Source organism: Aspergillus sydowii, assembly GCF_001890705.1.
Source record: "Aspergillus sydowii CBS 593.65 unplaced genomic scaffold ASPSYscaffold_2, whole genome shotgun sequence".
NCBI classification, from domain to species: Eukaryota; Fungi; Ascomycota; class Eurotiomycetes; order Eurotiales; family Aspergillaceae; genus Aspergillus; species Aspergillus sydowii.
The window spans coordinates 1,877,245-1,903,754 of NW_024467860.1; the positions used below are offsets into that span (position 1 = coordinate 1,877,245).

At 49.5% G+C, this 26,510-nt stretch overlaps 10 protein-coding genes across 10 annotated transcripts; 6 read left to right on the plus strand and 4 right to left on the minus strand.

The window, feature by feature from the left end:
• The first annotated feature begins 118 nt into the window (after positions 1-118).
• ASPSYDRAFT_641478 (uncharacterized protein) lies at positions 119-1,541 on the plus strand. The gene is made up of 4 exons (XM_040850269.1): positions 119-415; positions 496-1,141; positions 1,242-1,318; positions 1,398-1,541. Exons 1-4 carry the CDS (start codon positions 269-271, stop codon positions 1,398-1,400), a joined length of 873 nt encoding a protein of 290 aa, XP_040706201.1. The 5' UTR covers positions 119-268; the 3' UTR covers positions 1,401-1,541.
• A 141-nt stretch (positions 1,542-1,682) lies between these two features.
• ASPSYDRAFT_145292 (uncharacterized protein) lies at positions 1,683-6,177 on the minus strand (the record flags this gene model as incomplete). The annotated part of the gene is made up of 10 exons (XM_040841509.1): positions 1,683-2,231; positions 2,291-2,587; positions 2,800-2,831; positions 2,920-3,123; positions 3,411-3,461; positions 4,253-4,439; positions 4,503-4,601; positions 4,651-4,800; positions 4,860-5,998; positions 6,084-6,177. The coding sequence occupies 10 exons, from the start codon at positions 6,175-6,177 to the stop codon at positions 1,683-1,685; spliced, it is 2,802 nt and encodes a 933-aa protein (XP_040706202.1).
• A 1,525-nt stretch (positions 6,178-7,702) lies between these two features.
• pxa1 (putative peroxisomal ABC transporter (PXA1)) lies at positions 7,703-10,512 on the plus strand. The gene has a single exon (XM_040846202.1). The coding sequence runs from the start codon at positions 7,999-8,001 to the stop codon at positions 10,459-10,461; it is 2,463 nt and encodes an 820-aa protein (XP_040706203.1). The 5' UTR covers positions 7,703-7,998; the 3' UTR covers positions 10,462-10,512.
• Positions 10,513-10,757: 245 nt separating this feature from the next.
• Positions 10,758-13,467, plus strand: ASPSYDRAFT_144277 (uncharacterized protein; the record flags this gene model as incomplete). The annotated part of the gene is made up of 4 exons (XM_040841415.1): positions 10,758-11,022; positions 11,271-11,347; positions 11,408-11,552; positions 11,609-13,467. The coding sequence occupies 4 exons, from the start codon at positions 10,758-10,760 to the stop codon at positions 13,465-13,467; spliced, it is 2,346 nt and encodes a 781-aa protein (XP_040706204.1).
• Positions 13,468-13,750: 283 nt separating this feature from the next.
• Positions 13,751-14,990, minus strand: ASPSYDRAFT_145360 (uncharacterized protein; the record flags this gene model as incomplete). Its single annotated transcript, XM_040841512.1, has 3 exons — positions 13,751-14,616; positions 14,688-14,840; positions 14,927-14,990. The coding sequence occupies 3 exons, from the start codon at positions 14,988-14,990 to the stop codon at positions 13,751-13,753; spliced, it is 1,083 nt and encodes a 360-aa protein (XP_040706205.1).
• A 340-nt stretch (positions 14,991-15,330) lies between these two features.
• On the minus strand, positions 15,331-17,109 carry ASPSYDRAFT_143646 (putative lysyl-tRNA synthetase; the record flags this gene model as incomplete). The annotated part of the gene is made up of 3 exons (XM_040841361.1): positions 15,331-16,073; positions 16,133-16,558; positions 16,614-17,109. 3 exons carry the CDS (start codon positions 17,107-17,109, stop codon positions 15,331-15,333), a joined length of 1,665 nt encoding a protein of 554 aa, XP_040706206.1.
• A 592-nt stretch (positions 17,110-17,701) lies between these two features.
• On the plus strand, positions 17,702-18,085 carry ASPSYDRAFT_86088 (Tim10/DDP family zinc finger protein; the record flags this gene model as incomplete). The annotated part of the gene is made up of 2 exons (XM_040851601.1): positions 17,702-17,799; positions 17,899-18,085. 2 exons carry the CDS (start codon positions 17,702-17,704, stop codon positions 18,083-18,085), a joined length of 285 nt encoding a protein of 94 aa, XP_040706207.1.
• A 278-nt stretch (positions 18,086-18,363) lies between these two features.
• ASPSYDRAFT_86089 (putative Sin3 complex subunit (Stb2)) lies at positions 18,364-20,931 on the minus strand (the record flags this gene model as incomplete). The annotated part of the gene is made up of 1 exon (XM_040851602.1): positions 18,364-20,931. One exon carries the CDS (start codon positions 20,929-20,931, stop codon positions 18,364-18,366), a length of 2,568 nt encoding a protein of 855 aa, XP_040706208.1.
• On the plus strand, positions 20,812-21,552 carry ASPSYDRAFT_642043 (uncharacterized protein). The gene has a single exon (XM_040850270.1). It carries the CDS (start codon positions 20,925-20,927, stop codon positions 21,309-21,311), a length of 387 nt encoding a protein of 128 aa, XP_040706209.1. The 5' UTR covers positions 20,812-20,924; the 3' UTR covers positions 21,312-21,552.
• Positions 21,553-23,973: 2,421 nt separating this feature from the next.
• On the plus strand, positions 23,974-25,887 carry ASPSYDRAFT_642161 (ubiquitin-protein ligase RMD5). Its single transcript, XM_040850271.1, has 4 exons — positions 23,974-24,414; positions 24,503-24,630; positions 24,685-25,458; positions 25,515-25,887. Exons 1-4 carry the CDS (start codon positions 24,294-24,296, stop codon positions 25,731-25,733), a joined length of 1,242 nt encoding a protein of 413 aa, XP_040706210.1. The 5' UTR covers positions 23,974-24,293; the 3' UTR covers positions 25,734-25,887.
• The last annotated feature ends 623 nt before the right edge of the window (positions 25,888-26,510 follow it).

The window sequence follows — 26,510 nt, forward strand, 5'->3', positions numbered from 1 at the left end:
ATAGTCTACGAAGCAATCCTAGTGACTACAGAGCGTAGATAAACCCAAGCCGAATCTTTCAAGATCCGATGTACCAAGGCGTAAATCAAAATCAAGTCCATACAACGAACCTTAGCCCTAGAGCTTAGTTACGGAACCCTGCCATGCCAAGACCCCAAGTTCCGCGATCCATTCAACTCCGCAAAACTTCCGCGATCAACATCATCTCTCTGTATTTCTTCTCTCCCCATCAATCCACGTCGCTGCAACAGAAAGAAGAAAAGCGAGGATGTCGTTCTTCTCAAACCTTGCACAAATACAAGCTCGCTCAATATACATAAAATCCCAGCCATGTCCCCGCAATCTGGAAGAATCGAAACTCATCCTCGCCGCGCTCCAGAAATTCGGCGAAGTCGTTAGCTTTCGCAACAACAGAGTATGTTCACTCCGCAGCCCCCGCCCCCGGACATGCTATTATTGATAAATAAGTTTTGTATCTGACTGGTGAATGTTTAGCTGAACCCATCACGAGAAGGCGATTTCGGCACATCAGGCGCTCCAAGTGTGAACACGATAAACGTAACCTTTGACTCTCCGCAAGCTGCGCAGGCTGCAATCAGCTCATCCCCTCTCCTCATTGACCTCCGTGGTATCAAAAAATCGAACCCTCCCAACCACGCGAATACTGGTGGCAGTGTCAACGCCGCCACCGAGATCGACGCCGACGCGACACCCCTGCAGGATCTTAAGCCTCGACCGGGAACCTCGACTCGGCACCCGCGAACAATGATACGGTGCTCCATCACAGAATCCAAAGTGGACCACGTGTCAGCGGCGAAGCGGAACCCGTTCTTTGGGACTTTTAACCCGTATGTGCGGAGTCCTGTTTATAAAGGTCTTGTGGACATTCTAGATAAAAATTTGAAGGGGCTTGCGGATTGTTCAGCAGCGAGAAAGACAAGTCAGCCTCCGAACTTATCAAAGGCTTCGTATGATTCAGCGAGTGCGATGGGAGGCGGGTCGTTGTTTGGGTTATGGGAACAGAGAGACATTTGGCAGAGAAAAGGGGAGGCGGAGGTGACAATACCGAAGTTGGTTAAGAAGATAGAGGAGTTACAGATGGACATTGAGGTTCAGGGGCCGCAAGAGAACAAAACCAAGGAGATAGCGGAATTGGAGACGCAGATTGAGCAGATGGAGAAATGGGATAAGAAACAAAAACAGGCTGAGACCCGACAAGCATCAATCGAGAGGAGACTCAGAACGGTTAGGAAGACGGAGAAAAAGAAGGCGAAGGAGGAGAGAATGGGACAGACGACCGGGTGAAATGGCCGGAACGGTATGTGCTATACGATTCTCGAGAACCATGAAAATCCTAATGTTGCGTTCTGGGCCAATTGCCGATCCAAGAACCGAAGTAAAGGAACGCTTCGCACCAGACGTGCAACCCTACTACTCAGATACCTACGCCATTTCGCTACCTGCTGGGCCGAGAGACACCCCTCGCTCCAGGAATGAGACTCATCATCCACCGGAGCAACCTAGTCTGGGGTTAGATGCCCTAGTTAGGAATCGTGGCTGTCGTCTCAGTCCAGGCAAAACATATTGGTATTATTATCCACCACAATGTTAAAAGTGTTCGCCTTCGAGGTGACACCCATCATATTCGAGGCATAATCAGACAGTATTCTTGACAGCAATCATCAAGCAATTCGTACAAACGCTGTATTACTGTTAGTGAATCGTCCAGTCCCCACGGTATGACAAAACTCACTGGCGTCAATTTGCATGATCTGCGGTATGGCTAACCGCACCTTATTCCGGTATACAACCGGCCCGTTGGTTTGTAGGGGATTCCCTTCAAAGTATACTGTCTTCAGGTTCTCTTTATCTCTCAGTTCCCGTTCTACCTCGTTGAAGTTGGAGAGTTGGTTGTTAGATGCCCATAGCTCCTCCAGGTCCTTCAGGTGGGATAGATGCTCAAGCTTCGAAACCTGATTATTTGAGAAGTCTAGAACACTAAGCTTGGTATTTGATTCTAGCCCAGCGAGGTCTGTAATGGCGTTATGCGACACGTATAGTTCTTCGAGGTTCTTGAGAGACGATAGACCATTGAGGGTGGTGAGTCTATTTGACTGAATGGAGAGGATGCGAAGGTTCGAGAGCGCATCAAGATTCTTCATTTCTGTAATCTTATTCTTTCCAAGCCATAGCTCCTCTAGGGCACTTAGGGTTTCGAGATTCTCAATTTCCTTGGGATGATGTTAGATCATTTTTACTGGTCCTCATAAACTCCCACGAAGTAACTCACCCGAATCCTATTAGCTCCCAATTCTAAGTTCTTTATTTCCGTTAAGCCCTCAAGGCCTTCAATCTTCGAGATCCTATTCTGCACGAAAAAAAGTTCCTTCAGCTTAACCAGATGCGAGATGTTTTTGATATGCTTCAGCTTATTAAAGCTCAGATCCAAGCTCATCAGGTTCTTAAAGTCATCGAGCCCCCTCAGGTGCGATATAAGATTGTCATAAAGATCCAATTCGCCTAGCGTGTCGCCGAGACTCGAGGGTAGTTCGATCCGTGATATTTGGTTCTGGCGCAAACATAATCGCTATTCCAACACGATTAATTAGCATATGGCGACCCCATAAAGCGAGGTATACTGTATAAGCTGTAATCTCACCTGGAGTTTCGAAAACCGCTCCAACCGCAAAGCCGGAACTGAGCTTATTCGACAATGTACGAGATCGATATCCTGGTGGGCGCCTTGTGAGCATTCCAAGAATTCCAGATTCCGGCTCCCTAATCATAATGAATGTATACCTCGACATCTTTATCCTCATCTTCTAATAAGTCTGGGGTGAGAAACACCAGTCAATACAGAGATTTTCTTGCAACTAATTATTCGTCATGGAAAGCGACGTGCCGTGGTTGTGAACTCACCCTCGTCGGCATTGATTTCCTCCACGGGCGGCGCGTCCTCGTCCGAGTAATCTGCGTCCTCTAAGGCCTCGGGATTCGTTATTGTTGCTTTGGGCTCAACGCGTAGCTTCCCATCCCAGCCTTTGCTGTCTTTCATGGTCGTGTGGTTCCGCGGATGAGGGGTCGGTGAGGTGGTGCGAGGGAATGCGATGCGAGGTAGCGAAACTTGGAGGTGTATGGCGGGCCGATCGGCAAGATTTCAAGGTAAGACAAATATGCACTGGAAGGAAGAATGAGGCCACCCTTTGTGTTTAAACAAGCTTTAAAGTAACGCGGAGGCGATGGGGAAGGGAAAGTCCTCGAAAGGCGGAAAGACCAGGCGCGTGGAACCATCGGCGTCATGCTTGGCTTTCGACTTTAAGAGTGCAGCTTGTATTCACTGAGACTACAGCTGCTCACTACTTTTGCAAAAAATATGAAATAAACTGCAAGCTGCATCATCTACTTTTTACTTTTTTGTTGCCTTAGCGAGACACTTAAAGCTGTATTGTAAATGATGAACGCTTTTTATGTACAGCGCGCCACCATGGTACATATACATTGCAAGCCACCAATAATCGGGAAGTTTGGGTTGATGAGGCTATAAAGGGACCAGAAACTGTGACATGGGTATGGAGACATGGATGCAGATGCTACTCGCTCGTGAAGCCTCCAAAATCAAGACCAAGGAGAAATGAAAATCATGGCCAACAAGATGACATACGGTCTGTTGCGGGGGTGGAGAGATCAAAGATTCAAAGGCTAGTAAAGGAACTTGGTGAGGTGTCAAGTCGAGCCCTCTCGGGGCATTGGTTAAACAAAAAGGGTAAAAGACTGTTATAAGGAGAAAGAAGCCAAGCATAAGGGAATGTAAATCGAACAGCGTATACATGAGATCAGCAAAAAGAAAATTTAGCTGATAGCCAAGACGGACGCCTGCGAAAATGCAACGCAAAAGGGGTAAACTTCTTTGGGGATCGATAAAATAAAACAGAAATGAGGAAAGGTATCGGTTCGCTAGGAGTGTGTACATGAACTGGGCTGTTAAGAAAAGAGATAGAAAATGTACGCCATCATATATAGCCAGGCGACTCTTCTAGCCGCCTTGATAGTTTTGAAAGTGGTTTCGCTGAAGCTCCAATGCGTGAAGGCAGGGTGAAATGGTAGAAAGAGGTTATCGGCTCCGTGCGGTTTGTCAGGGTAGAGCGGTGGCATGAAATCAAACAATGGAAAGTCCAGCTGCTTTTTTTTGGGTGGGGTTGTCCGTACGCGCAGTAATTTTACAGATGTCATAGCGTAATGTCGAGAACCAGACTAACGTCTCTCACCTGCGAACCGGCGAGGTCTTCGAGGACGGGGATAAGATCGAGGAGCTCGTTATCGTGGGCGTCAGAGAACCAGCTACTGATGGGTATCGCATGTTGAGGGTGGAATATATAGGATGTCGGAGAGTTATCGATGATGATTGTCTCTTGGAGGTCACGGCCAACTTGGGAGAGGTCCTATAATACAAAATCAAAAATTTGATCTCACGAATATGGAATAAGTGAACCGTGTGCGCTTACCTTGACGTAATTGCCCTGGTGGTTGTAACAGCTGTCACGGAAAAGTCTGTGGTGTACGACACCATGAATGTCCAGTTGGTCCAATAGAGGGTCGCCATACTGAGTGAACTTAGCAACTATACAGCCGAGTACGGCGGCGATAACTTACCTTTGAGACTGAGGCGGTAAATACCACCACTTCATACAGCTCTCCGATTCGCTTCATGAATTGGTCAACGCCAGGCCGTTTGATCACGTAAATGTTATGGTACTGGCCTTCGATCTCCACGGGTATGGTGAAGTCGGCGCGTTCAAGGACCTGCGAGTTATATTGTCAGCTTAGGGCCCTTTAAAGGACAGCGTGGCGGGTAGTGTGACCTTGAAGCTACTGTGCACTAATGTCTCATCAAGATCTAAAACTAGGCATTTTCGACCCTGTAGATGGGGTAAAACTGGAGGTAATAGCCACTGCTGGGCTTTCTCTTGCGCGGATACTTCCGGTTGCTTTCCGAGCGGTGGAGGAGGGGGTAAGCTCACTGCCTCCTCGTCGCGTGGAATTTGCTTTGTGTCTTCCTCATTGGTCGTGACTGGAGCAGATATTGTAGATTCCTCTGTCCCCTGGCCTTCTGCCGCATTATCCTCCGCCTTGGTGTTATCACCAGATTTTTCGGACACTGTGGGCTCTGTCTGGACGGCATCGGTTGGAACAGATGGCTGTGCGTCCGAAGTTGAAGTTCCACTATACACTTTCGATGGAGATGTATCTTGAGTAGATTCGGGTATAGTCGTCGCTGTTTTTGTTCCGTCAAACTGTGAACTTTGCTCCCCAACACTCACTATCCGCTCTTCATCCAACTGTGGGTTTGGCTTGTCAGAGGCCACACCCGTATTGGGTTTCTCATCTTTGAAAAAACTCGGCGCCTTTGACTCGGCTGTACTTGAATCGGCCGCATTGACATCTGCCTTCTCTGGCGTTGGCTGGGTCTGCGGAACTGATGGTCGCCTGGTAGTCTTCTTCGGGGGGATAGATCCGTCCTCGGGGTCGACATCGGAAGACGAGCAGCAGCTCAGGAACGCAAAAAGTTTGCGTGAAGATTTGGGCGGTTTCTCTGATTTTGCTGGATCGTGCACATCGGGGCTGACGGTCTTGTTATTCTCCTCCAAGCTGGGTTCCTCAGGGTTCTGTTCCCGGGACCTCATGCTGCTCCCCCTACTTCTATCTCTTCGACCCCTTAAAAGACTTCTCCGCGAACCACGAAGTGTGTTCTCGGACCCGTCATGCGGTCCATCTTGGGTTTTATCTGAAGTCGATGGCCTGTCTGCTTTTAAAGACGTCCGCGATGGTAGGGCCAGGAGTCTATGTTTCTTCGGAGCATCGGCAGGAGCGGCGGATGGCGCCACTTCAGAAGGTTGAGGGGCGGCGGATGGCGATTGAGTTTGTTCAGAAATGTTGGGTTGAGTCGAGGGAGCCAAGTTGTCTGTAGTCGCAGATCGGCCTTCTGGCGGCGATTCCTTACCTAAACGGGGAAAACAAGATGTTAGAATCGACGCGACAGACGGTAATCAATGGTTAGGCTAGAAACCGAGATATAACAAACGTACCTGACGCGAGGGAGCCCGTCGCGATAGGCATTGGTGCCTCTGCGCTCTTTGAAGTCGACGGGGGCGGACTTCGTTCTGGGCTTCCGCCGAACATTGGGGGCAACGGGGGGAAAGATACCGACGAGGAGAGGATAGGATCGGGAGGAAACGAGGACTTGGGCGCGGAAGCAAGACGCCGGAAAGCACACACAGGATGACCACCAGGGTTCCGCTGAGAGAATGGCGGCTCAGAAGGTGCGGAAAGGGACGCCTCCTGGATTCAGCGGTCCTGAATGATGGGGAGGATGAATGGGAGGAGGCAAGCAGACCGTGGGTGAGTTGGGTTACCTAAGGCTGGCAGGCTAGCAGCAGCTTCTTGGCCCGGACCACCACCGCCTTTAATAATGCGCAGCACTACCCGGAGTAGAACTGGTCGAGTTGCCGCAAAGCACCCTCCAAGTTCCTCGTTGTTGCACGGCAAGCGACGGCAGAGCAGTTATACGGCCAGACAGGTTTGCTTCGAAAGGATACTCGCAGGATGTCCAAGGGTCAAGTCCAGATGGATTGGAGATCTGCGAATTTGTCACGTGGCGCTCCCCAGGTGTACCTCTTCGACCGCGCAATATGAGTGGTGCATTTGTGGAGGAACAAATACGCTCTGAAATATGGTTGGAGAATTATTACAATACCACCAAGTAATAATATAATAATAATAGCAATAATGTGATGGATGGAGTGGTGTCGTACGCTAGGGTCATCCACTTAGCTGAAGAAGGGTAATCGCATTAACAGGCCCCGGCCAAGCGACATTATTATTCGTGCCGATTGCAGGCTTACAAGTTACAAGTTACAACAGGGGAGGCAAGCAAGGCCGAGAATGACCGGCACAGGAGGGCCGGGTTCCAGGTCGATCGGCACCATACTTTACTGCATGAGTCGAGGATGAGGGGACGGGAGTGGTGGGAGTTTGGAAGAGGCTGACAGCTCGCGGGCGGATGGGAAAGGGGTAAACGACGGACGAGGCGGGCTTCACCAGCGGGAAAAGGGAAATAATCACCACCATCCTGAACTTGGAAGCTCCGGTCTGGACCAACAATGCAGGGCTGAGCAATAGAAACGCAAAATGTGTCGCACTGTCGTGTCGTGGCTGGGGGGAAAGCTGGGGTCGGCCAAATCACATCGTCGAAATAGCCGCCGGCGAACAGGGAGGTGTGATTCCCCAAAGTCGATCCATTTCTGAGGAAAGAGTTCTGATTTCGAGTTTCTCATTGGATGCTAGACAAGATAGTATGGATTGCTTTCTTTTCCTTCCCTGAGTTGCACCTATGAAGCCATCCTGCATGTGCAGTTGGTTCTTCAAAGTTGACCCTGGCTGGTGCCCAGCACCAAACTCTCGCAGAAAAGACTACAGCGCACATCCGATGCGTAGCTGTGCAGCCCAATTGATGGGAAGTCCTTTTCTCCGCCAAAGTTGACGCTGGGATAAACTGACATTTTTGGCTCACTACTAATTGTTAATCCAAAAGAAGAAAAATCTCTGTTAAATAAAACACTCGTATTCACTTAAATATTGTTCAACTTCAAGGCCTCAAGGCCCAAGCAGCTCTTCAATCTGGGGAACCAACACGTGAGAGGTGGGCGCCTCGCCACTCTCCACATTCGGGCCCGAGGTCGTTCACATGCAAGGAACTCACACTCCATGACGCTCGTCATCTTCAGTGATGTGATCTGCTGACTTGACGTCTGCCAACTTCTTAATCACCACCTCAGCTCTGAATTACTTCGTTGATTTCGAGCGCGCAGAACACGGACTTTCCATCGCTTGATAGCGTCCTTACAGATGCCCACGCCTCCATGGCCATCAACGGCTTGCCTTAGAATTGTCGGCTCAAGGGGCAGGAAATAAGAAGGGCTTCTATGCCCGAGGGAGGACACAATGGCCGCCCAGTCAACGCTTCGGCAAAGCCAGGATCCTCTTGTGACGCTATACAGCTACTACGCCAATCTGTTCCGGGACAAGTTTAAGCGTTCCTCGAAGACCACTAGGATTGTCGCGACGATTGTGCTTCTTCTTTCGATTATCGGGAGTGGATATGGGGGTTACAACTTGTTCCGAGAGAGAGCGAAGGAACGTGCTCGTGGCAAACGATTACTACGCCGGAACTCTGGGATCAGGGGGAAGGATGGATCTCGCACCATATACGTGCCTTACAAGGACTCCATGACCTCCAAGGTCAAAATCTACCCGACAAAACCCACGACTTTCGACGCACATCGAAGACTCTTCTTGAACCCGCCGGCTTCTGCTCGCATGGATGATGAAGATCCGCTCGGTCGAATACCACCGCCGACAACCAAGCCCGGATTGAATCTCGCATTCCTTCACCAGTTCTTGAGCCTCGGGAGTATCATGGTGCCGCGATGGGGTAGCAAAGAAACCGGACTTCTCATGAGCCACGGAGTCTTTTTGTTACTACGCACGTACTTGTCATTATTGATCGCACGGCTTGATGGTGAGATTGTCAGGGACCTCGTCGCTGGGAAAGGAAGGGCATTCACTTGGGGTATCCTCAAATGGTGCGGCATCGGCACCCTCGCATCATACACCAACGCTATGATCAAGTTTCTTCAGTCAAAGGTGTCCATCGCATTCCGGACTCGACTCACGAGATACATTCACGACCTATACCTAACGGCCGATAACAACTACTATAAGGTGATGAATCTTGACGGTAGTATCGGTCAAGACCCTGATCAATTCATTACTCAAGATCTTACTCAGTTTTGTTCGGCTGCTGCCGCACTCTACTCGTCCATGGGAAAACCTATGGTGGACCTCTTTGTCTTTAACTACCAACTATACCGCTCCCTGGGCCCGTTAGCTCTTAGTGGGATCCTCACGGGATACTTTAGCACAGCCGTCGTTCTTCGAAAACTCTCCCCACCATTCGGAAAGCTGAAAGCTGTGGAGGGTAAAAAGGAAGGCGATTTCAGGAGCTTACATTCCAGGTTACTCGCTAACGCCGAGGAAATCTCTTTCTACGGCGGAGCTGATACTGAACGTGTGTTCCTCGCCAGAAGTTTTAAGGAACTCCAACGATGGATGGAGGGAATATACAGCCTAAAGATCCGCTACAATATGCTTGAGGACGTGATTCTGAAATATTCCTGGTCCGCATTTGGATACTTGGTCACATCCCTACCCGTTTTCCTTCCTGCATGGGGTGGTTTAGGCGGCGCAATGGAACTGGCAGACTCACCGGAGGCATCTGGCCGAGAACGAGGTCGCATGAAGGAATTCATTACAAATAAACGACTGATGCTATCCTTGGCTGATGCTGGTGGTCGAATGATGTACAGCATCAAAGATATCTCCGAACTGGCTGGCTACACCTCACGAGTGTATAGCCTTATTTCCACCCTACATAGGGTGCATGCGAATGCTTATTATCCGCCGCCTGGTGCTCATCCAGAGCTATTCTCGCTTGAAGATGTCCAAGGAACAATCCACAATGGGTTTGATGGTGTACGCCTTGAGCAAGTCCCTATTGTTGCGCCATCTCTTTATCCCCGAGGTGGAGATGAGCTTGTAGAATCGCTGTCATTTGTTGTGCATTCTGGAGATCATCTCCTCATCTCCGGCCCTAACGGGGTGGGTAAATCTGCGATTGCTCGTATTGTTGCTGGACTATGGCCTGTTTACCGTGGTCTTGTTAGCCGTCCGCGTGGGTTCGGGCTAGACGGAATCATGTTTCTCCCTCAAAGGCCGTATCTGAGCGTCGGGACTCTGCGAGACCAGGTAATATATCCTCACACGGAGATTGACATGCGAGATGCAGGCGTATCGGACTCCGCCCTCCAGAAAATCCTGGAAGATGCCCACCTTGGCTACCTTCCTTCCCGTGAAGGCGGATGGGACTCTCGCAAAGAGTGGAAGGATGTCTTGAGCGGAGGCGAGAAACAAAGAATGGCGATGGCACGCTTATTCTACCACGAGCCTCGTTACGCGTTCCTCGACGAAGGAACTTCCGCTGTTTCCTCCGATGTCGAAGGATTGCTGTACGAACAAGCTAAGGAGCGCGGAATCACTGTTATCACTATTTCGACACGAGCCTCACTCAAGAAGTATCATACTTACAATCTTACCATCGGCGTTGGTTCGGACGGCGAGCAATGGGAGTTTGAAAGGATCGGAACCGCCAAGGAGAAGCTGGGCGTCGAAAAGGAACTCCAGGAAATTCGCAAACGCCTCGACAAGGTGGACGAATGGAAGAAACGACGGGAAGAAATCAACGACGAGCTTCAAAAGGTCTGGGTTGATAATGGAGAGCTTGCGCCCCCTCCATATGAGGAGAATCCCACGACAACGGAAAGTGAGGTCGGAGTAGCCGGCAACTAGAACATGTGGTTGTATTTGTCCCTTGTACTGTCTAGCGCTCTAGAATATTAATAACATGTCTCCATTTATCTTGACCTATTCACATCTATTTTTATTCTACACTTGATCATNTATACTCCCAGACGCTGATGAGATCACGTGCCGTGGATCTTTGCCTGACAACAAGCTTCACTTCTTGTTTAAATATTCCTACAACAGGACCTAAGAAATACGCCACGTTTTATTTTATTTTAATATTTCTTTTATTTTATTCTTCGCTCTAAGGATGACAAAAGGGTTCCAAGAATAGGGAAATTATGTATTCCCAACCTTTAGATCACCCAACACACGGCCCTTTTGAACCTGAATTTAATGTCCCACAGCCTCCAAAACTGGATTCAGCCAAGCAAGAATCAGAAGACGAGGACTCGAATCTTGTAGTTATTCCAATTGATCGATCATTTAGTGATGGCGATCCAGCGCAATGGCCCACCGAAGAGAGATTTGGGAGACCTGACGATACTTCATATCGGCAGAAGCTGGCGGATTTGTGGTTAAAGAAGATTGGTGCCCATGAAGCAGGTGAGCCGGTTTTGTGATATTTTGCTGAGTTTTTGAATTTTTATCATACATTTTGTTCCCCTCGTTATTTACCATGCTGTTATGGTGGATCCTCTTTGTCTTTCTGAGATTATCTGTCTGTTGCCGGTTTTCCGATATTCTACAAGTAAAGCAAACAGTTGCTGCAATATTCCCTGTTTTACAGTCTGGTTTTCTCCCAAATCTTGCCTTATGTGTTTCTTGGAGACACTGACAGCAATTCGTCCCAGGCGTAACATACATCATCGATGAGTTACCAGATGGCTATGTGATTTTCGATAGGCCGCGGGGGACGAATCCTAGCATCGTAAGTCATATGAGGCTCTGTAATCAGCTAATTAGTTAACCTGTTATATTCGAACTCCAGCGCGATAGGTTCCTTTGGGGACATCCGGTTGGCCAATACTTCTCTTCTACGATAACTTTCTTTCCCCATTTCTACTATTTAATGACAGGAGGCACAACAAAGTGCCCCTGTGAGCTTTGCGCCAAATTAGAGAAACGGCAAAAAGGTTTGGATGCAAAAGCAAATGAGTCTTGTTTGACTTTTACTGAAAGTATTGTCTAGGCACTGTCATGGGGGTTCGACGTGGTAGGCCCCCTGGGACTGGGAGGTCACCAGGGAGGCCACCAGGAACATCGTTTACTCCAAGCCAAACGCCATCTGGAAAACCACTAGGAAGACCACCCGGCAGACCTCGTGGTAGGCCATCTCTCAGAGGGCTAGAACGGCCTCTAGGAAGACTAGCGAGACCCGGAAGACCTCCAGGAAGGCCGGCGACTACAATAGTTGACAGCGAGGGCACTCCGGATGCTTTTAAATCTGCCGTCGTACGTTTGAAACTCGCCGGAAGTGTGGATAAAGATATCTCAGAGCCAGGGAGTATGGATTGGAGAGCTGAGAGACCCGTGCTTGAGGAGTATTTGGAAACTCTGGACGTACGCCCTTCATATCTTCCTCGCCTTGGGGAAATCGTCATCTGGACTCCTGACTTCCAGGGAGAACTTGTCTGGAACGAAAAGACGCGAACCATACAGACTTATTCCCCAACGGACGGCCAATGGGGTGAGAAACCGCAATGGCGTGCCGGAGTTGTTGGCCAGATACCGACAGAAGAAACGGTTCTCAACGATATTGTAGAAAAGACTCGGAAGAAATGGGGATTGAACTACTCCGGATTTCGCGTTGAAACACTTCCGGACACCAACGGCTCCGACAAGAGCTACTCACTACATTATAGCTACGTTCCCCTGAAATGTATTAAGCCTTTCAACGCCTTCGAGCTCTTCCTGCAGGGCACACCTCGCGAGAAGCTTCACCCTTCTATTGAAAATGCCATGACTGTCATGTCATCATTCAGCCTTGTTGATAAGTATCGCTTCCGGGGTGAATGGCCAAATGCATCGATATATGCCCGGGGCATCTTTCTCGGAGCCGAATTTATTGTTCTTGGAGATGCGGTTCGTCTAAAGCCAAAGGGGTGCAGGGCGAAAGAAAGCATTCAGCAATCACATGTGGTAGATGTTATGGTGGTCAAAGAAATCCGCCTTGAGCTCATTCAGTGCGATGAAGATCCCAGGTCTAAACAACTCGCAGAGAAGTATCAGGTCCGCATATCAGGAAAACTATACACACCCGAAATTGAACGAGCACAAACATTGAACAGCGGACCACCGGCACGAGCCCTCGCATCGCACGAGGTAATGGACGTATTTAATAGCGCTGGAATGGGCGGGTATGGCAAGTGGTATGAGCTTCATTCCGGGTCACTTGTGGACATCTCTCAGGACATGGTCCTTGGCCGCTGCTACGAACCAGATGCCATGAGGTTATTGTTCAGCTCTCTTTCGCTAAGTTATGATTTGCAAGGAGTCATGCGTGCAAGAGAATATTCACGGCAAGTGGATCAACGTATTCCAGAAGGAAAGAAGTGGTTTTGGGGCGACTTCAGGACGCAAACACTTGCCATTGACTCCCTAAACGGCGAAGACGTTGGTCATTATAGCGAAACACGCGACGTGAAGATGTGGAGGGCGAACCTCAAGATCGTTGATGGCACTGCGACACAAGCCGATCTGCGGGCCGCGAAACAACCAGGCGAACTCGGACGGCCGTCTACACAACCACGTATCTCAAGTCTTGCGGAGGTGGGCAAGACAAGTAAGCTCGTTAGTGTTGGGCTTGGGGCTGTGGACACCAGCAACCCGGTTAGTTCTACGGACGAGGATACCACGGGAGAAGTAGAGCGGAGCAAAGCAGTGAACGGGAACGGGAACGGGAATGAGAGCGAAGATAGTGAGTCTGAAGAGGATTTCACAACACGTATGGAAGAACTCCGCGGTGGTACCGAGGAATCAGAAGGCGGCGACTATGTCCCGGAAACTACGCCGAGCTTTAAACGGCCCAGGCATGGCCCCCAGAGTTGACTTTGAAGCCAATAACTTGTTCCATCATTGCTGACGACCATGAACGCTGATATAACTCGACATATACCGGATTTGAGCGAGCGCGAATGTATTATTAGATTTATCCAATCGAGGCAGGCAGTTGGGCCGTAGGCTCATTCGTTTCGAACTTTTGACATTATATGCCACACGCATACACAAATCTCGGCACTCCTAATGCCGATGAACCTGTATACATCCCAATAAATCCCAACATCGACCAAGGCCGAAGAGGGCAAAACCTCCAGAACCATAGCCTAGAAGACTAATACGTCCTCTCAACCACCTCCTTCGCAAAATCAGCAAATGTCTTACCGGCCTCAACTTCCTCCCCCAGATTCGGCTGTGTGAATACAGCCAGAGTATTCCTCGCAATCTTCCCTTTCCCCTTCGGAACTTTCGCTCCCTTCACAAAGTGTGGCACGGCTCGGAAATTGCCCTTCGTAATGAGTTGGAGCGCCTCCCCCGTTTGGAACGCCAGGCAGTCCTTAGGGATATTCACCTTGACAACCTCCCCCGTCCGCGACTGGATATACAACCCGGCTTTCGGGTCCGGCGACGCAGAAAGTTCAGGTAGGTTCTCGGACGGCGACGAGGACGTAGGTGAGTGCGCATCTTCATCAATGAACATCGCAGACGTAAGACCCGTCAAACACCCGTGGTCGAGGTGTGTCGCGCACCAGTCATCATCGCCATCTTCCTCATTGGCGCCAGCGTCGGCGCCCTCCGTATCAGGCGCAGGAAAATAATGCAATAGCCTCGCCTTTGTCGTCAAACTCCCCCTAACAACCTTCTCCAAATACCCACCGGTGTAGCCTTCAATATTCGCCTCGGCATAGCGATCGCAAGCCCTAGCAACAAGCACCGCGGTATCAATAATAAGCGTGCACAGCTCCTCTAATCCGCTGCGGAACGTCGGCAGCTTCCCAGCATCCGGCCAGACGTTTGGCGCCGTATATTCAGAGAAATCGGGGTATCCGGCCGCTGGCGCGTTCTGGAGAGAGGGGTCTTGGTAAAAGGCGCAGTTGACGTAGTAGGAGCCCTTGAGGGTGTCGAAGTGGCCTGAGCGCAAGGTCTCTTTGCCACAGGACCAGCCGACTAGGTACTTTGCTTCAGCGGATGTGAGGGATTCTGGATCAAGGGGGAGGTTGAAAAGTCAGTTGGACGGTTGAAGTTTGCGTGCGGGGTTGGTGTGCATTTACCGAGTTCATCGTTTGAAAGCGCAGCGAGATAAGAGGCATTGGAGAGGACTTGTGCGCGGAGGTGTTGAAATTTGGGAGCGAGGTCTTTGACGACGATGATCCCAAGCGAGGAAGGACCGAAAGCTTCGGTGAGTGTGTCAAAGGAGACGGTGCCTGCGAGGTTTTATAATTAATACTCTTGTTCTACTCGCAGTAGTAGTAGTGGTGGTAAAAAAAAGAAAATTTGGGTATTGACTGACCGTCGATCAACTCTTGTAAACTGACAGTCACAGCCTGAGCCTGTTTTATGTTATTTGATGCCATTTTGTATCTGGGACTAGCCTTTTCAAAATTCTGACAATGAGGGAAAAGATCAATAAATATATAAAATTCAATGGCCCCTCTCTCCCCGCTTGTCACGGCCGGCTCCGACACTCTGAGGCTACTCTATTTCTCGGCTTCATGGCATGACTGCTACGTAGTTGGAGAACCTTACTCGGTACTCCATCGTTTATCTCCTGGATTCTTATAGGCTGGCACAATATATCATTGTTCAGATTGAAGGACTTGCAGAGCTTCAAATTGATTGCAATGGTATCTCAAGAGTTGAATATGGTACACAATAATACAAACATTTCCGAGTTTATCGTACAAGACAGCAGCCTCACCGGCGAGTCACACTTCGCAAATTGCCAAACGAGAGAACATCCGTGATCCTCTTCGCGCCGGTAAATAGCATACAAAGACGATCAATACCGCATCCCCAACCACCAGTGGGCGGAAGGCCCCATTCCAGCGCCTTAAGGTACTCCTCATCGATTTCTCCAGGTTCATTAGCATTTTTGCTGTACTGCAACTGATCTTCAAATTTGCGTCTTTGCTCGAACGGCGAGTTCTCCTCTTCGTAGGTGTTCACGACCTCTCGGCCTTCAATAAAGAGTTCTCCGCGCGCAGCCACACGCTGATTTGTCGTTGGGTGGGTGAATGTCTTCGATAATGGAGACAGGCATTCGGGAGGGTTGATGATGAATGTGGGGTTTATGCATTGTGGTTCGACGTAGATGCTGCAGAGCTCGTCAAGGAGACGGGGTAGAGTAGGGTTCTCCGGGAGCGAGAGAGAGAGGTCTTCGAATATTTGGGTGACTTGTTGCGACGCATCGGCGGCCATGAGGTCAGGAAGCTTGCGACCGATTCCCTCCTCGATTCCGGTTATAAAGTCGATTCGGCGGAAAGGTGCGGTGAAGTCTACCTTCGTTGGCGTGAGAGTGCCGCTTGTATTAAACTCCTGGACGTGTTTCGCCATCCCGGATAGCAACTCTTCTGTCGTGGACATTAGGTCCTCGAGGTTAGAATATGCATGGTAAAATTCACACGTTGTGAATTCAGCATTGTGTGTTTTGTCAAGCCCTGCGAGAAACCAGTTAGTCTACGTTTAATACCCCATATTAAAGAACAGGAAAGTTCACCCTCATTACGGAACGAAGGGCCGATCTCGAACACCCGGTCAAAGCCGCCTACCACTAGACGCTTCAGCCACAGTTCCGGCGCGATTCTGAGTGACAGCTGACGCTCTGGGAATTCCGTTGCAGAGGTATAGAAAGGACGGGCACTCGCACCGCCGGCGATCGAATTCAGGATCGGGGTGCTGACTTCCATAAAAGACCGATCCACGAAGAACTGACGAAGGTATTGGGTGATCGCCGATCTGGCTTTGATGGTGTCCACTGTAATTTTGTCGGCGAGCAACTGGACATGGCGCGCGTACGGAGAGTTCTCATGCTCTTGCGCATCGACCGGAACATCATGAAGACACGGGGAGAGAAGTTGAGGTAGCTCGGTTGCTAGAACAGTGAGTTCCCCCCTCCCTGTGCGGTGTGGTCTACCTGTGATAGCTGTTGTATACTGGTTTAGCCTATGGAACGTACTGGTTGGAAGCTGGGGACATACAGAAGGCATCGCCGCGGCGAAGTAGACGGTAGAACTTCTTGAATGCGCTCGAGTCAACTCCATCGAGTTGACGTAGATTGCACATTATTTGAACTTTATGGCCATCTTGGACAATATCGAAGAATATCAATTTGTTCCCGGCCAGTCTATATGTACGGATTCTACCTAGTATCGGTCTAAGTACCAAGCACCATAACGAAGCCATCTCAGGCCAGGACATACCATTTACAGTGACTGCATCAACTTCTACTGTTTCATTATTGACTAACTGATTGTATCGAGAGCGAAACTCCGAACAGGTAACGGAAATGCTGCTGGTTCCAAAACGAGGATACGGGTCCGGGCATGATTCTCTCACTTCCTGAAGCCGACGTTGAAACGCATGCTCCGACGACGCCGTACTGCTCCACCTCCCCGGTGTTAAAGACCTGTATGTTACCCGAGAATGTCTAGTCCTCGTAGTAGTCTGTGATATTAGTGATCCTGTGCTAAACATCTGATTAGCATTGCCTTTGGAAGAAGCGTGACCAGAAACAATATTCAAATGAACATAATATCAGAGATCAAGAATCTGTAGCTCCAGTTGCATTCATAGCCTGGAAAAACCAAGCGTCGGATTGCAGCGGTTCTGTAAAGGACTTGATTCATCATGCGATTGCAGTGAATGGACCAGTGGAGAAAAAGCACAGCGCAGGGTTTTCTTACCTTGAAGACAAATACCTTCCCTTCAGCGGTGACGTCCACCAGGGGCGAATCGACTGCATTGGAAGGAAGGTCTATACCATTGATTTCATCACAAAAAAAGGAGGATTGTCTAGAGGTTGTGGAGTGAGAAAAAGCTCTGAGCAGCATTTAAGAAAACCCGAAGGCGGTGAGTGAAGCTTCCGATTCAACTTCCGCAGAGTCGGAGCTGCATAATTTCACTGCTTCAACCTTTCGAATCAATTCATATTCCATCTCTTTTATTGCTTGTGAGTATTCAAGAGGTCCATTCACCTGAAATTACAGCTTTGCGAATGTCAAATTATTAACTCCCGACCGCCTCAACAGTTCTCGCATAATCCCAATCCAATCCACCCATCGTCATCATGTCTTTCCTATTCGGCGGCGCCCCCAAGATGAGCTCGGAGCAGAAGATTGCTGCCGCAGAGACCGAAGTCGAGATGATCTCAGACATGTTCAACCGGTTAGTTGAATACGCTCCTTGTTAATCCGGTCAAGTCCACGTCGCGGAATATGTTTCGCGCGGTCTCTATATACTTGTCTAACACTAGCTCTTTTCTAGCTTAACGGAATCTTGCTCCAAGAAGTGCATTCCCAACGACTACCGTGAGGCCGATCTCAACAAGGGCGAGTCCGTCTGCCTTGACCGCTGCGTTGGCAAGTTCTTCGAGGTCAACATCAAGGTCAGCGAGAAGATGCAGGGCGAGGCTGCTGGCAGACAGGGTGGTGGTATGGGAGTGGGCATGTAAAGGGTGTACCTTTACCTGATACCTTGTATTTTACTTTGGTTGTGTAATGAAATACTTGTTTGATTCTCTTCTCATTATTAACTCTCTACTTGTGGCTTTCCGAGGAAGTAGCTTTCAGAGCTTGGTTATAGGTTTGTATCGATAGAGTTGGCCGCCGCCCATGGAAATTTCTAAGTCCAAATCTATTCGTAGACTATGTACATCATAATTAATACACTATATACAGAAGTTGATAAGTGTCGTAAAGCGTTGTAGGCAGATGGAGCGTTCTCAGGCCGCTACTGCCCAACTAGTCTGAATAACCAGGCCAGCCATGAGTAGTTCTGCTTCTCTTCTTCTCCGCGAACCAGGGATTTGATCCTCTGTTCAATATCGTCAACATGCCGCTCAAATTCTCCGAGTCCGGTCTCGACATCTGCAACCTTGGATTCGAGAGCGTGTAGTTCGTAGTCAAGTTTTGCGCCTAGCATTTCGACTCGTCTCATGGGCTCTGTTAGCTGAGAGTGCTCTCCAGCTAGTAGGTCGCTAGACCTCTCTCGGACTTGCTGATATAACTCGAAACGCTCAAGATAGTCCGAGCTGAGTTTCTCATGTGTTGCGAAGAGTCTCTGGTTTAGTTTGTCAACCGAAGATACTTGATTCTCGACCCATGGAACTGTTTTCATCTCAAGGCCCCGAATTCGGTATCCCGAAATCCGTGCATCAGATGCCAGCACATCCTCGTGGATTATGGCTTCCTCTAGAGATGGGTCGGGCTTTTCGAAAATCATGTTGTTGTCTAGTCCCTTCCGGGCTAGGACAACCTCCTCAACGGTGCTGAAGGATAGATGTCGTGGCCAATAATCGTCTCTGTGTTCAAGGTCGCTGTCATAATTTAATTCGTCACAACTATGTGGTCTTCGCAGGGCCATGGCACAAGATGCGGCCGTTGGCACGTTCTCTTGATCGCCCGAAACGCCCGATACTTCAGTAGATTGCGATCTGAACCGGTCCAAGTCCTGTAAGTCTTCATCGGTTCGGGCTCCAGAGCCTTTACGTGACGTGTCCGTGTCCTCGTTGGTCGCAACATGGTCTACCGTGATTGCTGGCGGCGCCTTTTCAGAAGCTTGCCCGGCAGGTTCTAGCGGTGGCCTCTGTTCGACGCCATTCGAAACTTGTGTTTCGAGTGAAGGGCCACCCTCGTACACAGGTTGAGCACTTGTTTCGATTGTCGTCGACGGCCCGCCCTCCACATCACCATCCGCCAAGGCGAGTTGGGCAGCATCACCACCGAATTCCGCGCCATCTTTGGTCTTCTGTAAAAGTGATCGACGACCAGGTAGCCCGACCGCGTCTTTGAATTTGCCAAATCCTATTCGCGCATCTAAAACCTTCCCACTGACGCCTCTCCTGACCATTGAGCCGAGATTCTGGTCCTTCTCTTCGAGAAAGCCAGCTGTATCTGGCTGCTGCCATGAACGATCTGATCTTTGGTAAGAGGGGCCCACACCCAAGTCTTCGTGCGAATGACGCTTGCGACTGGTCCAGACATAGCCGCCTTGTTCGTCGGTGGTGAACATCATATCTGCAGCCGGTGGGCCGTTAGACTCAATGGCACTTTTGCGCGGTTTCCCTCGCCATAACCATTTTGCTCGTTCACCGGTTATTAGTTGGGCGAAGTTGTCAATGTCAATATTTTCGATATCAGCAATTCCGCCTTTCTCTTTCCCACGAACCATGCCCATGACCATCTCACCACCGTGGCCACTGAGCTCGGCCATTGTTGATTTGACAGCATCGGTCCAGCCCTCTGCGTTTGCTGCCTTGGCAGTGACTCGGTGTAGTCGATCCAAGGTACGGCGGTCCAGCCGCCGGCTACGTTTCATTTTCTGAGATTTTTGAAAGCTTTCAATCGCGCGCTTGAGGCTGGATATGTCAAATGGATCCTTGCTGACGGGAACACCCCACGCATGAAGTCGGTTGCGAGCTCCCATGAGCGTTCCTAGCAAGGCTGCCACTGTAGTTGGTCCGAGTCTCCCGTCACTTGGTTCAATGTTGTACAGGTCCATCCCGAAATCAGTCCACCAATCCCCTACAGCAGTTTCTGTGATATCGCAAAGCAGCCCGTCCACGTATTCTGGTGCTAAGTTGAGGAACATCATCAAAGCGATCTGACATTGTTTAACAAGTTCCATCACGGCGCTGTAGAGGGGAACCCTTTCGCTCGTTCGGTAGAGTTGGTGAAACTTCGCCACAGTAGCGGCTGCTGGGGGTTGGAGCTTTAATCCGGCTCGCCCAGCGCAGCCCAATCGTTTTAGGTTTTCGTTTACGATGAAATCTTCCCGGTGCTTAATGACATCGCCATGAGGTACAGGTATAACCGTTAGACCTGACGGAAACGAGTTCAGATCGGTCACCATGACCGTACCCAAAGGCGTTTCCTTCTCTCGCAGCTGGCATCGCTTCACAGCGTTGAAGTACAGTTTCAACCTTGGAGACCACGCTGACTGGTCTGTAGGAACACCTAACACGCCAACGACCACTTTATGCGATGTGTCCCCGGTGTACGTTGTAATTATGAAAGTGGGGTGTATCCTCGAGCATGCCCACTGCTCAACAATGTATATCTCATAACCCACCAGAGTTAAACGTCGGTGCAGCACGATAGTCGATGGATCCTCTTCCAGGTACCGCAGGGCGACAGGATCCGTGAAGGCGATATTTTGGTAGCCAGGGCGGAAGGATGGTCGTTCGGGACCACGAGGCTTGGAGGGTGGGCTCTCGACAACAGTGGCGGAGGGTCTAATTGTTTCGTGATTTGTGGTGGGAGAGGCCGCTTGTGCGCCAGGAGGTGCCGTCGATGACATGGTGGATGGCGGTACAATTTCTACTGTACGGGCGCGTCGGACAAATAATAGGCATCGTAAGTTTGCGAACGGGTAGGAAAATTAACAGTCGCTGGTTGAAGAACGGCAGAGATAGCTTCAGAATAACACCAACCCTCCCGAACCACCAGAAACAGCCCACGAAATGGAAAGGAGCCGTGACATATCCAAGACCGAGAGATTTCTCAGTCTTAAGTGTAAGCGAAAAGGGACAGGGCTCGGGGAACAGTCATGCCATTCAGGTTTTGGAGCTGAAAGAGAAGCAAATGGGGGAATTTATATGGCGGCGACGTCACCTGCACCTGGACACAACCCCGGGAGGGACTCCCCGAAGCGGTGTGCCAGCCACACCGCGCACATGAATCCATGAATCCTTCATTTGAATCCAACGGCTCCTCCCGGGCCTATTCGCTTTCAAGCTTCAACCCCTCAGGTTTCTGCGTACTAAGTATGACCGTCAATTCGGCACCCTCGCTACAGAGTTGTTCCTTTGATGCCCCAACGGTCTACTTACTCGATATCCGAGACATAACGCCACTCCCATCCGTCAGCAGTCAGCACGGCTAATCATCCTGTAACTTAGTTATGGAAAATGGTTGCCTAGTGGCATTCAGCCACAACTCAATCTGAGTTAAAAGAACCAACGAAACTAATATAGGCCCTCGACCAATGATGTCCAAGACTTATCAACACGCTCCATCATAGCCGGTGCTCGCATTGAACGACACCAGGGAACTGCCCTTTACCAACTGCCCTTTACCAGGTGCACCAAATTCTTACCCGCAGGGTCGTACTTCGGAAATCCCATTTCGGCGAGGCCGTGGACTGGGTCTCGCGCAAAGTTCACAAGGATGGATTGAAGATATGCTGCTGCCTCGTCCTGTGCTGGGGTATTCTCAACGCCATACCTGTTTGCTGCGTTGAACAAGTTGGGCAGAATCGCAGGACTGACTCGAAAGAAAACCTGGTATATATACTTGGTGTTGCAAGCTCATAAGTTTGATTCTCAGGGAGATGGCATGATTGGGGGCATGCCCGATGATGGCATACTTCCAGTCCCAAAAAGGGATCTATAACCCCCGTCACCAGGCAAAATATAATATACATACGACGATCCCTGGGCGTGATTTGCTGTCACCGCAGTTTTCCCGTGCCTAATCCATCCTCTCTATCCGTAAGCCGTCGTCTCATGCCGGATTGCGGGGTGTGGAGATACCCCAAACTAGGCCTCCTCTGAAAGAGCGAAGCCGGGATGTGCTTGCATTAACTATTCCGTAGTATTGTACGCGGGTCAAATATCATGCAGACGATATGCGGCGGTTATAATTGCTCGTTACGAACGCCCGCGCCGTGGGCAAGCCGATGAACCGTCCATGATAGAAACGGCCGCATTTTCCAAGCCTTCAAAGGAATATACAGGAAGAAGAGCTTTGCACTATTTTGGGGGGAGGGGTGAATTGGAGAACCATCCTGCCTTCACCAAAGGAGACACAGCCGTGGCCGAGGTCATGGAAATGGCCTCTCATGTAAGAAGTACTTAGATACACCGTTCGAAAGTAATACATGCACATCACCTTTAACGGTGATTGATTATTCTTTGGTCTTGCGCAGACAAGTCTTGGGCTGCGCTCGATAGGGAAGTTTATAGCACAGTAACACCAGGGAGATACAAGTGCTGAGCAGCCTAAAAATGCCATATCCATCCTAAGACTTTTGTCTAGTCTCGTTGCTCTGGGGACATCCAAATAGGAAGTTTACAGCACCACTCTCAAACTGTCTAGGCTCAACGCCACCATGCTAGACCAAGAGCTAATTTGCAGACTTTGGGGTGTGGACTGCAGAAAACATATCTCTTCAAGCAGGCATTGAGTCCGCAGATCGCGCCGCCTCAGAGTGTTCGGATTCTGGAAAGCACCCCAAGGATGTTGTGCACGATGTATGAAGCGAGAGCTGACGAGGAGACATTGGGAGAAGTTGCGGGGCCTGATTAAGATATGAAGATTGGGCCCGAAATCCCATGGAGTTTTGAGGACATAGTGGCCACTGTTGTTATGAGCACAGTCCACCTCACATCAAGCATTGTATTTATTGAGTGCAAGTAGAAAGAGGCACATAGACGGAATGCACAATGGGTATCCACATACAGTCATCAAACACAGGAAGCGTCTGGTGATACAAAGTTGAGCGACTGGCTTCAGAATTTACCCAATGCAAGTCCCAAACATCTACTTGGTAATTTCCAGACTTATATTTACAGTGTACATTTCTAGAGTATTGAACCTCTCTTCTCTACATGCCTCCAAACAAGGGAGGCGAAGCAGTGAAAAGAAGACCAAGAACGCGACGGGAAACCCATCACAAACTGGCTTCAATAAATTGAAGTCAGGGCAGCTTTGTTTTCAAAAATTCCCAACCGACCCGAAGGCCAATTGGAGCGGTCAAGTAGGTAGTTTTCAACTAGCAAAAACGCGATCTCGGATTGCTCCTCACTGATACGCGTAAAACCCTTGCACTAGGATGAAGAAAAAAAAAAGAAGAAAAAGTTTCAAAATCTCGGGGGCGACGTGGAGCTTATATAGATGCGCCAAGACTTCTCGGTTGCGCTAGTCGTAAGCGAGAGATTTTCCTTCTGCAGAATCGACTGATGATTGGTCCGGTTTGGGGCAACAATTCAACAAATCGACAAGACAGCCTAGAGTTGTGACGATTGCTTCACTGCTTCATAGATCCAAAGTCAAAACCAGTGTAATAATTTGGTGCTCATTTATCGGGGAAAGTATGAGAACTAAGAGTTACTTCGCTTGAACTACTCCGTATTCCCGCGATGGCCATACCGCTATCGTATGATTGTTTGATGGGCGGTTAACACTCAACTTTGCGGAGATTGCCAAGACAATAACTTTGCCATCTTTAACATGAAGAAGATATCAGAATCTGCCCAACTGCCTGTTGAATCTCCTAATATAGCTTACTATGGTAGTTAAGTATCGAATCGAGCTTTTTTCAACGACCTCACCCTTTCCTTGTCACCCTTTGCCCGTGCTTTGACGAGGGGTAAATGACTCAGCACGTGACGGCCCATGTCGTAATTGGGGATGGATCATGCGGGAGGAGTAGTACCCGACTTACCTATCTCACCTTCGTTGCGCAGCGCCCATGAGCTCCCGCTCGATTGAACCACCGGAATTTGTCGTTTAAAGACTCTTTACTAGAGCGCACGGCTCGGTTACACAAAGAGCTCTGCAACTCGGCAATGCCATATGGCTTTTGCTCTTCGAGCTTAGAACGAGCGGTAACCGTGGGACTTCGCTCCGCTTGAAAGTCTCCCGCGGACTTCCGTCACTATGGATCTCGTTCAGAAGGAACATGAGCGCCTCTCGAAGAGGCTGAAGTCGTCTCAAAGTATTCAGAATGTACAGGATGCAATAGACTTGCTCCAGTCCGCCCGGGACAAGATAGCTTCCGGTTCGTCCACCCAATGTGACTATGCTGCCGGATCTTGCCGGCCAGTATTCGCAGTTGTCTAGTTTGGCTAACTTGAGCTTAAAATTAGACCCGGGCCAGGCGTCGGTATCGTTGGCGAAACTTCAGAACCCGATTAAGTCGACGTTTGATTCTATCAATGATAATCTCAAGGAGACTCACAGTGGTCTCAATAAATTCTCGAAGGCCTTGGATAAGGTAGAATACCGATGGGTATCCCCATTATACATGTAGCAAGCTAATAGCTTTCAGCTTTTCAAAGACAGGCCGTTACCAAGCTCCGAACACGATGTCCTCGAGTCGCACGAAGAGCTTATCAATAGAGCTATCGCCATGCATTTACTACGGGAGGGACAATTCTCTGTGGCGTCTTCGTTCCTTAAAGAAGTGGCAGAGAAAAAGGCGGCCGAACGACAACAGGAAGTCGATTCCAATATCATGGACGAAGCGGCTGCGCTGCTCGATATCGACGGTGTATCATCAAGTAGGGTTCGCGACGAATTCCACAACATGTGGCGAATACTCCACGAAATGAAGGAGAACAATAATTTGTTGCCGGCGATCGAATGGTCTAGGAAGGAGGAAAATAAAGAAATGCTCGAAGCGAGAGGTAGCAATCTCGAATTCGAGCTATGCAGGCTGCAGTTCCTTTGGTTGTTCTACGGTGGACATGAGCAGCGTGGGCCTTCGCCTGAAGGGCGACAAGCAGCTTTGAATTACGCCCGGCGCGAATTTCAAGTGTTCCTGCCCAGATATTTGCGAGAAATTGAGCAACTTATGGGAGGGATGGCTTTCAGCCCTAATTTACCAGGCTCGCCTTACAAGAATATCTTCAATAACTCATCTGCGTGGTCTGATGTTTCGCACTCATTTACGCGAGAGTTCTGCGCACTCCTAGGGTTATCCCCGGATTCTCCACTTTACATTGCTTCAACTGCAGGTGCAATAGCTCTGCCTACATTGTTGAAGCTGCAGAGTATTATGAAAGCGAAACGGACGGAATGGACTACGGAACACGAATTACCAGTAAGTTTGACACAGGCCCGTGATGGCAGATGAATGTCGACTAACGTGATAACCAGGTTGAAATCCCTCTACCCCCGTCATACCTCTTCCATTCGATATTTGTATGCCCTGTTTCGAAAGAACAGAGTACTGACGAGAACCCACCAATGATGATGCCTTGCGGTCATGTCATTGCAGCAGAGTCGCTCAAACGACTTTGCAAGGGCACTAGATTCAAGTGTCCCTATTGCCCCAGCGAGAGCAGCCCTAAGGACGCGAAGATAGTGTTCCTCTAAAAGGGAGGAGCCTAATCTGGTTGGCATATATAAGAGCAGGATTCTCTACCATCAGAACTGTCACTTAATTTGAGCGGCGCGGTTAGCCTGGGTTCACCTTCTCAGAATAAAGGGCGTTTGGAAATTGGCGCATCTCGGGCTTTATATGGTTAGGCGCATGTAACCTCACTAGTTATACATACCAATATTTATAACCATTTCCACTTCTTTAGTTGGGTTCAAGATGCCTCTATATCCTGAGAAGGGTACATGTGCGATGTGCTATCGACGGACTCGCTGGCAACCTGGGATTAGGCCCAAGACTCCTCATGGGAGCACCATCCCTCCCTCTCAATATATCAATTGACAAAGAAATGTCTTCACCCGTCAGCCTGGGGGGTAAAGTGACTGGTCACAAAGTGTCCCAGAGACGAAGAACCGAAGTGTCAGAGATCCATGACCAGACCCCACCCTCATTTCATTTTGGGAAAATTGATTGGGTGTTTTTCACGTGATAGCGCGCCGATTCGTGTTTCCGGGAAACCACTTTACGCGTGAAATACCCATTACGCGTCTTTCGACGACTCACCACCAGGCATGACTATCACGAAGATGCAGGAGAGACTTTTCTGACGGTCATTGAGGGATATTCTGGACCAAGTTTTGAAACCCATATCCTTGCTGCATATCAGAATGAACCAATCCCCACGACTAACCGCAGTCACACTAACCTTGAGGTGCCTGACCAGAAGCCCGCCGTACGCTGCGATACCTCTCCACCGTCAAGCTAACAGCGTA

Coding starts and splice junctions, on each gene's coding strand:
- pxa1 (XM_040846202.1), top strand. CDS start 7,999: ATGGCCGCCCAGTCAACGCTTCGGCAAAGCCAGGATCCTCTTGTGACG.
- ASPSYDRAFT_642161 (XM_040850271.1), top strand. CDS start 24,294: ATGGATCTCGTTCAGAAGGAACATGAGCGCCTCTCGAAGAGGCTGAAG. Junction 24,415..24,502: donor CCGGGACAAGATAGCTTCCG/GTTCGTCCACCC, acceptor GCTTAAAATTAG/ACCCGGGCCAGGCGTCGGTA. Junction 25,459..25,514: donor CTACGGAACACGAATTACCA/GTAAGTTTGACA, acceptor CGTGATAACCAG/GTTGAAATCCCTCTACCCCC.
- ASPSYDRAFT_641478 (XM_040850269.1), top strand. CDS start 269: ATGTCGTTCTTCTCAAACCTTGCACAAATACAAGCTCGCTCAATATAC. Junction 416..495: donor TTAGCTTTCGCAACAACAGA/GTATGTTCACTC, acceptor GTGAATGTTTAG/CTGAACCCATCACGAGAAGG. Junction 1,142..1,241: donor GCAAGAGAACAAAACCAAGG/AGATAGCGGAAT, acceptor GAGGAGACTCAG/AACGGTTAGGAAGACGGAGA.
- ASPSYDRAFT_642043 (XM_040850270.1), top strand. CDS start 20,925: ATGACATGGTGGATGGCGGTACAATTTCTACTGTACGGGCGCGTCGGA.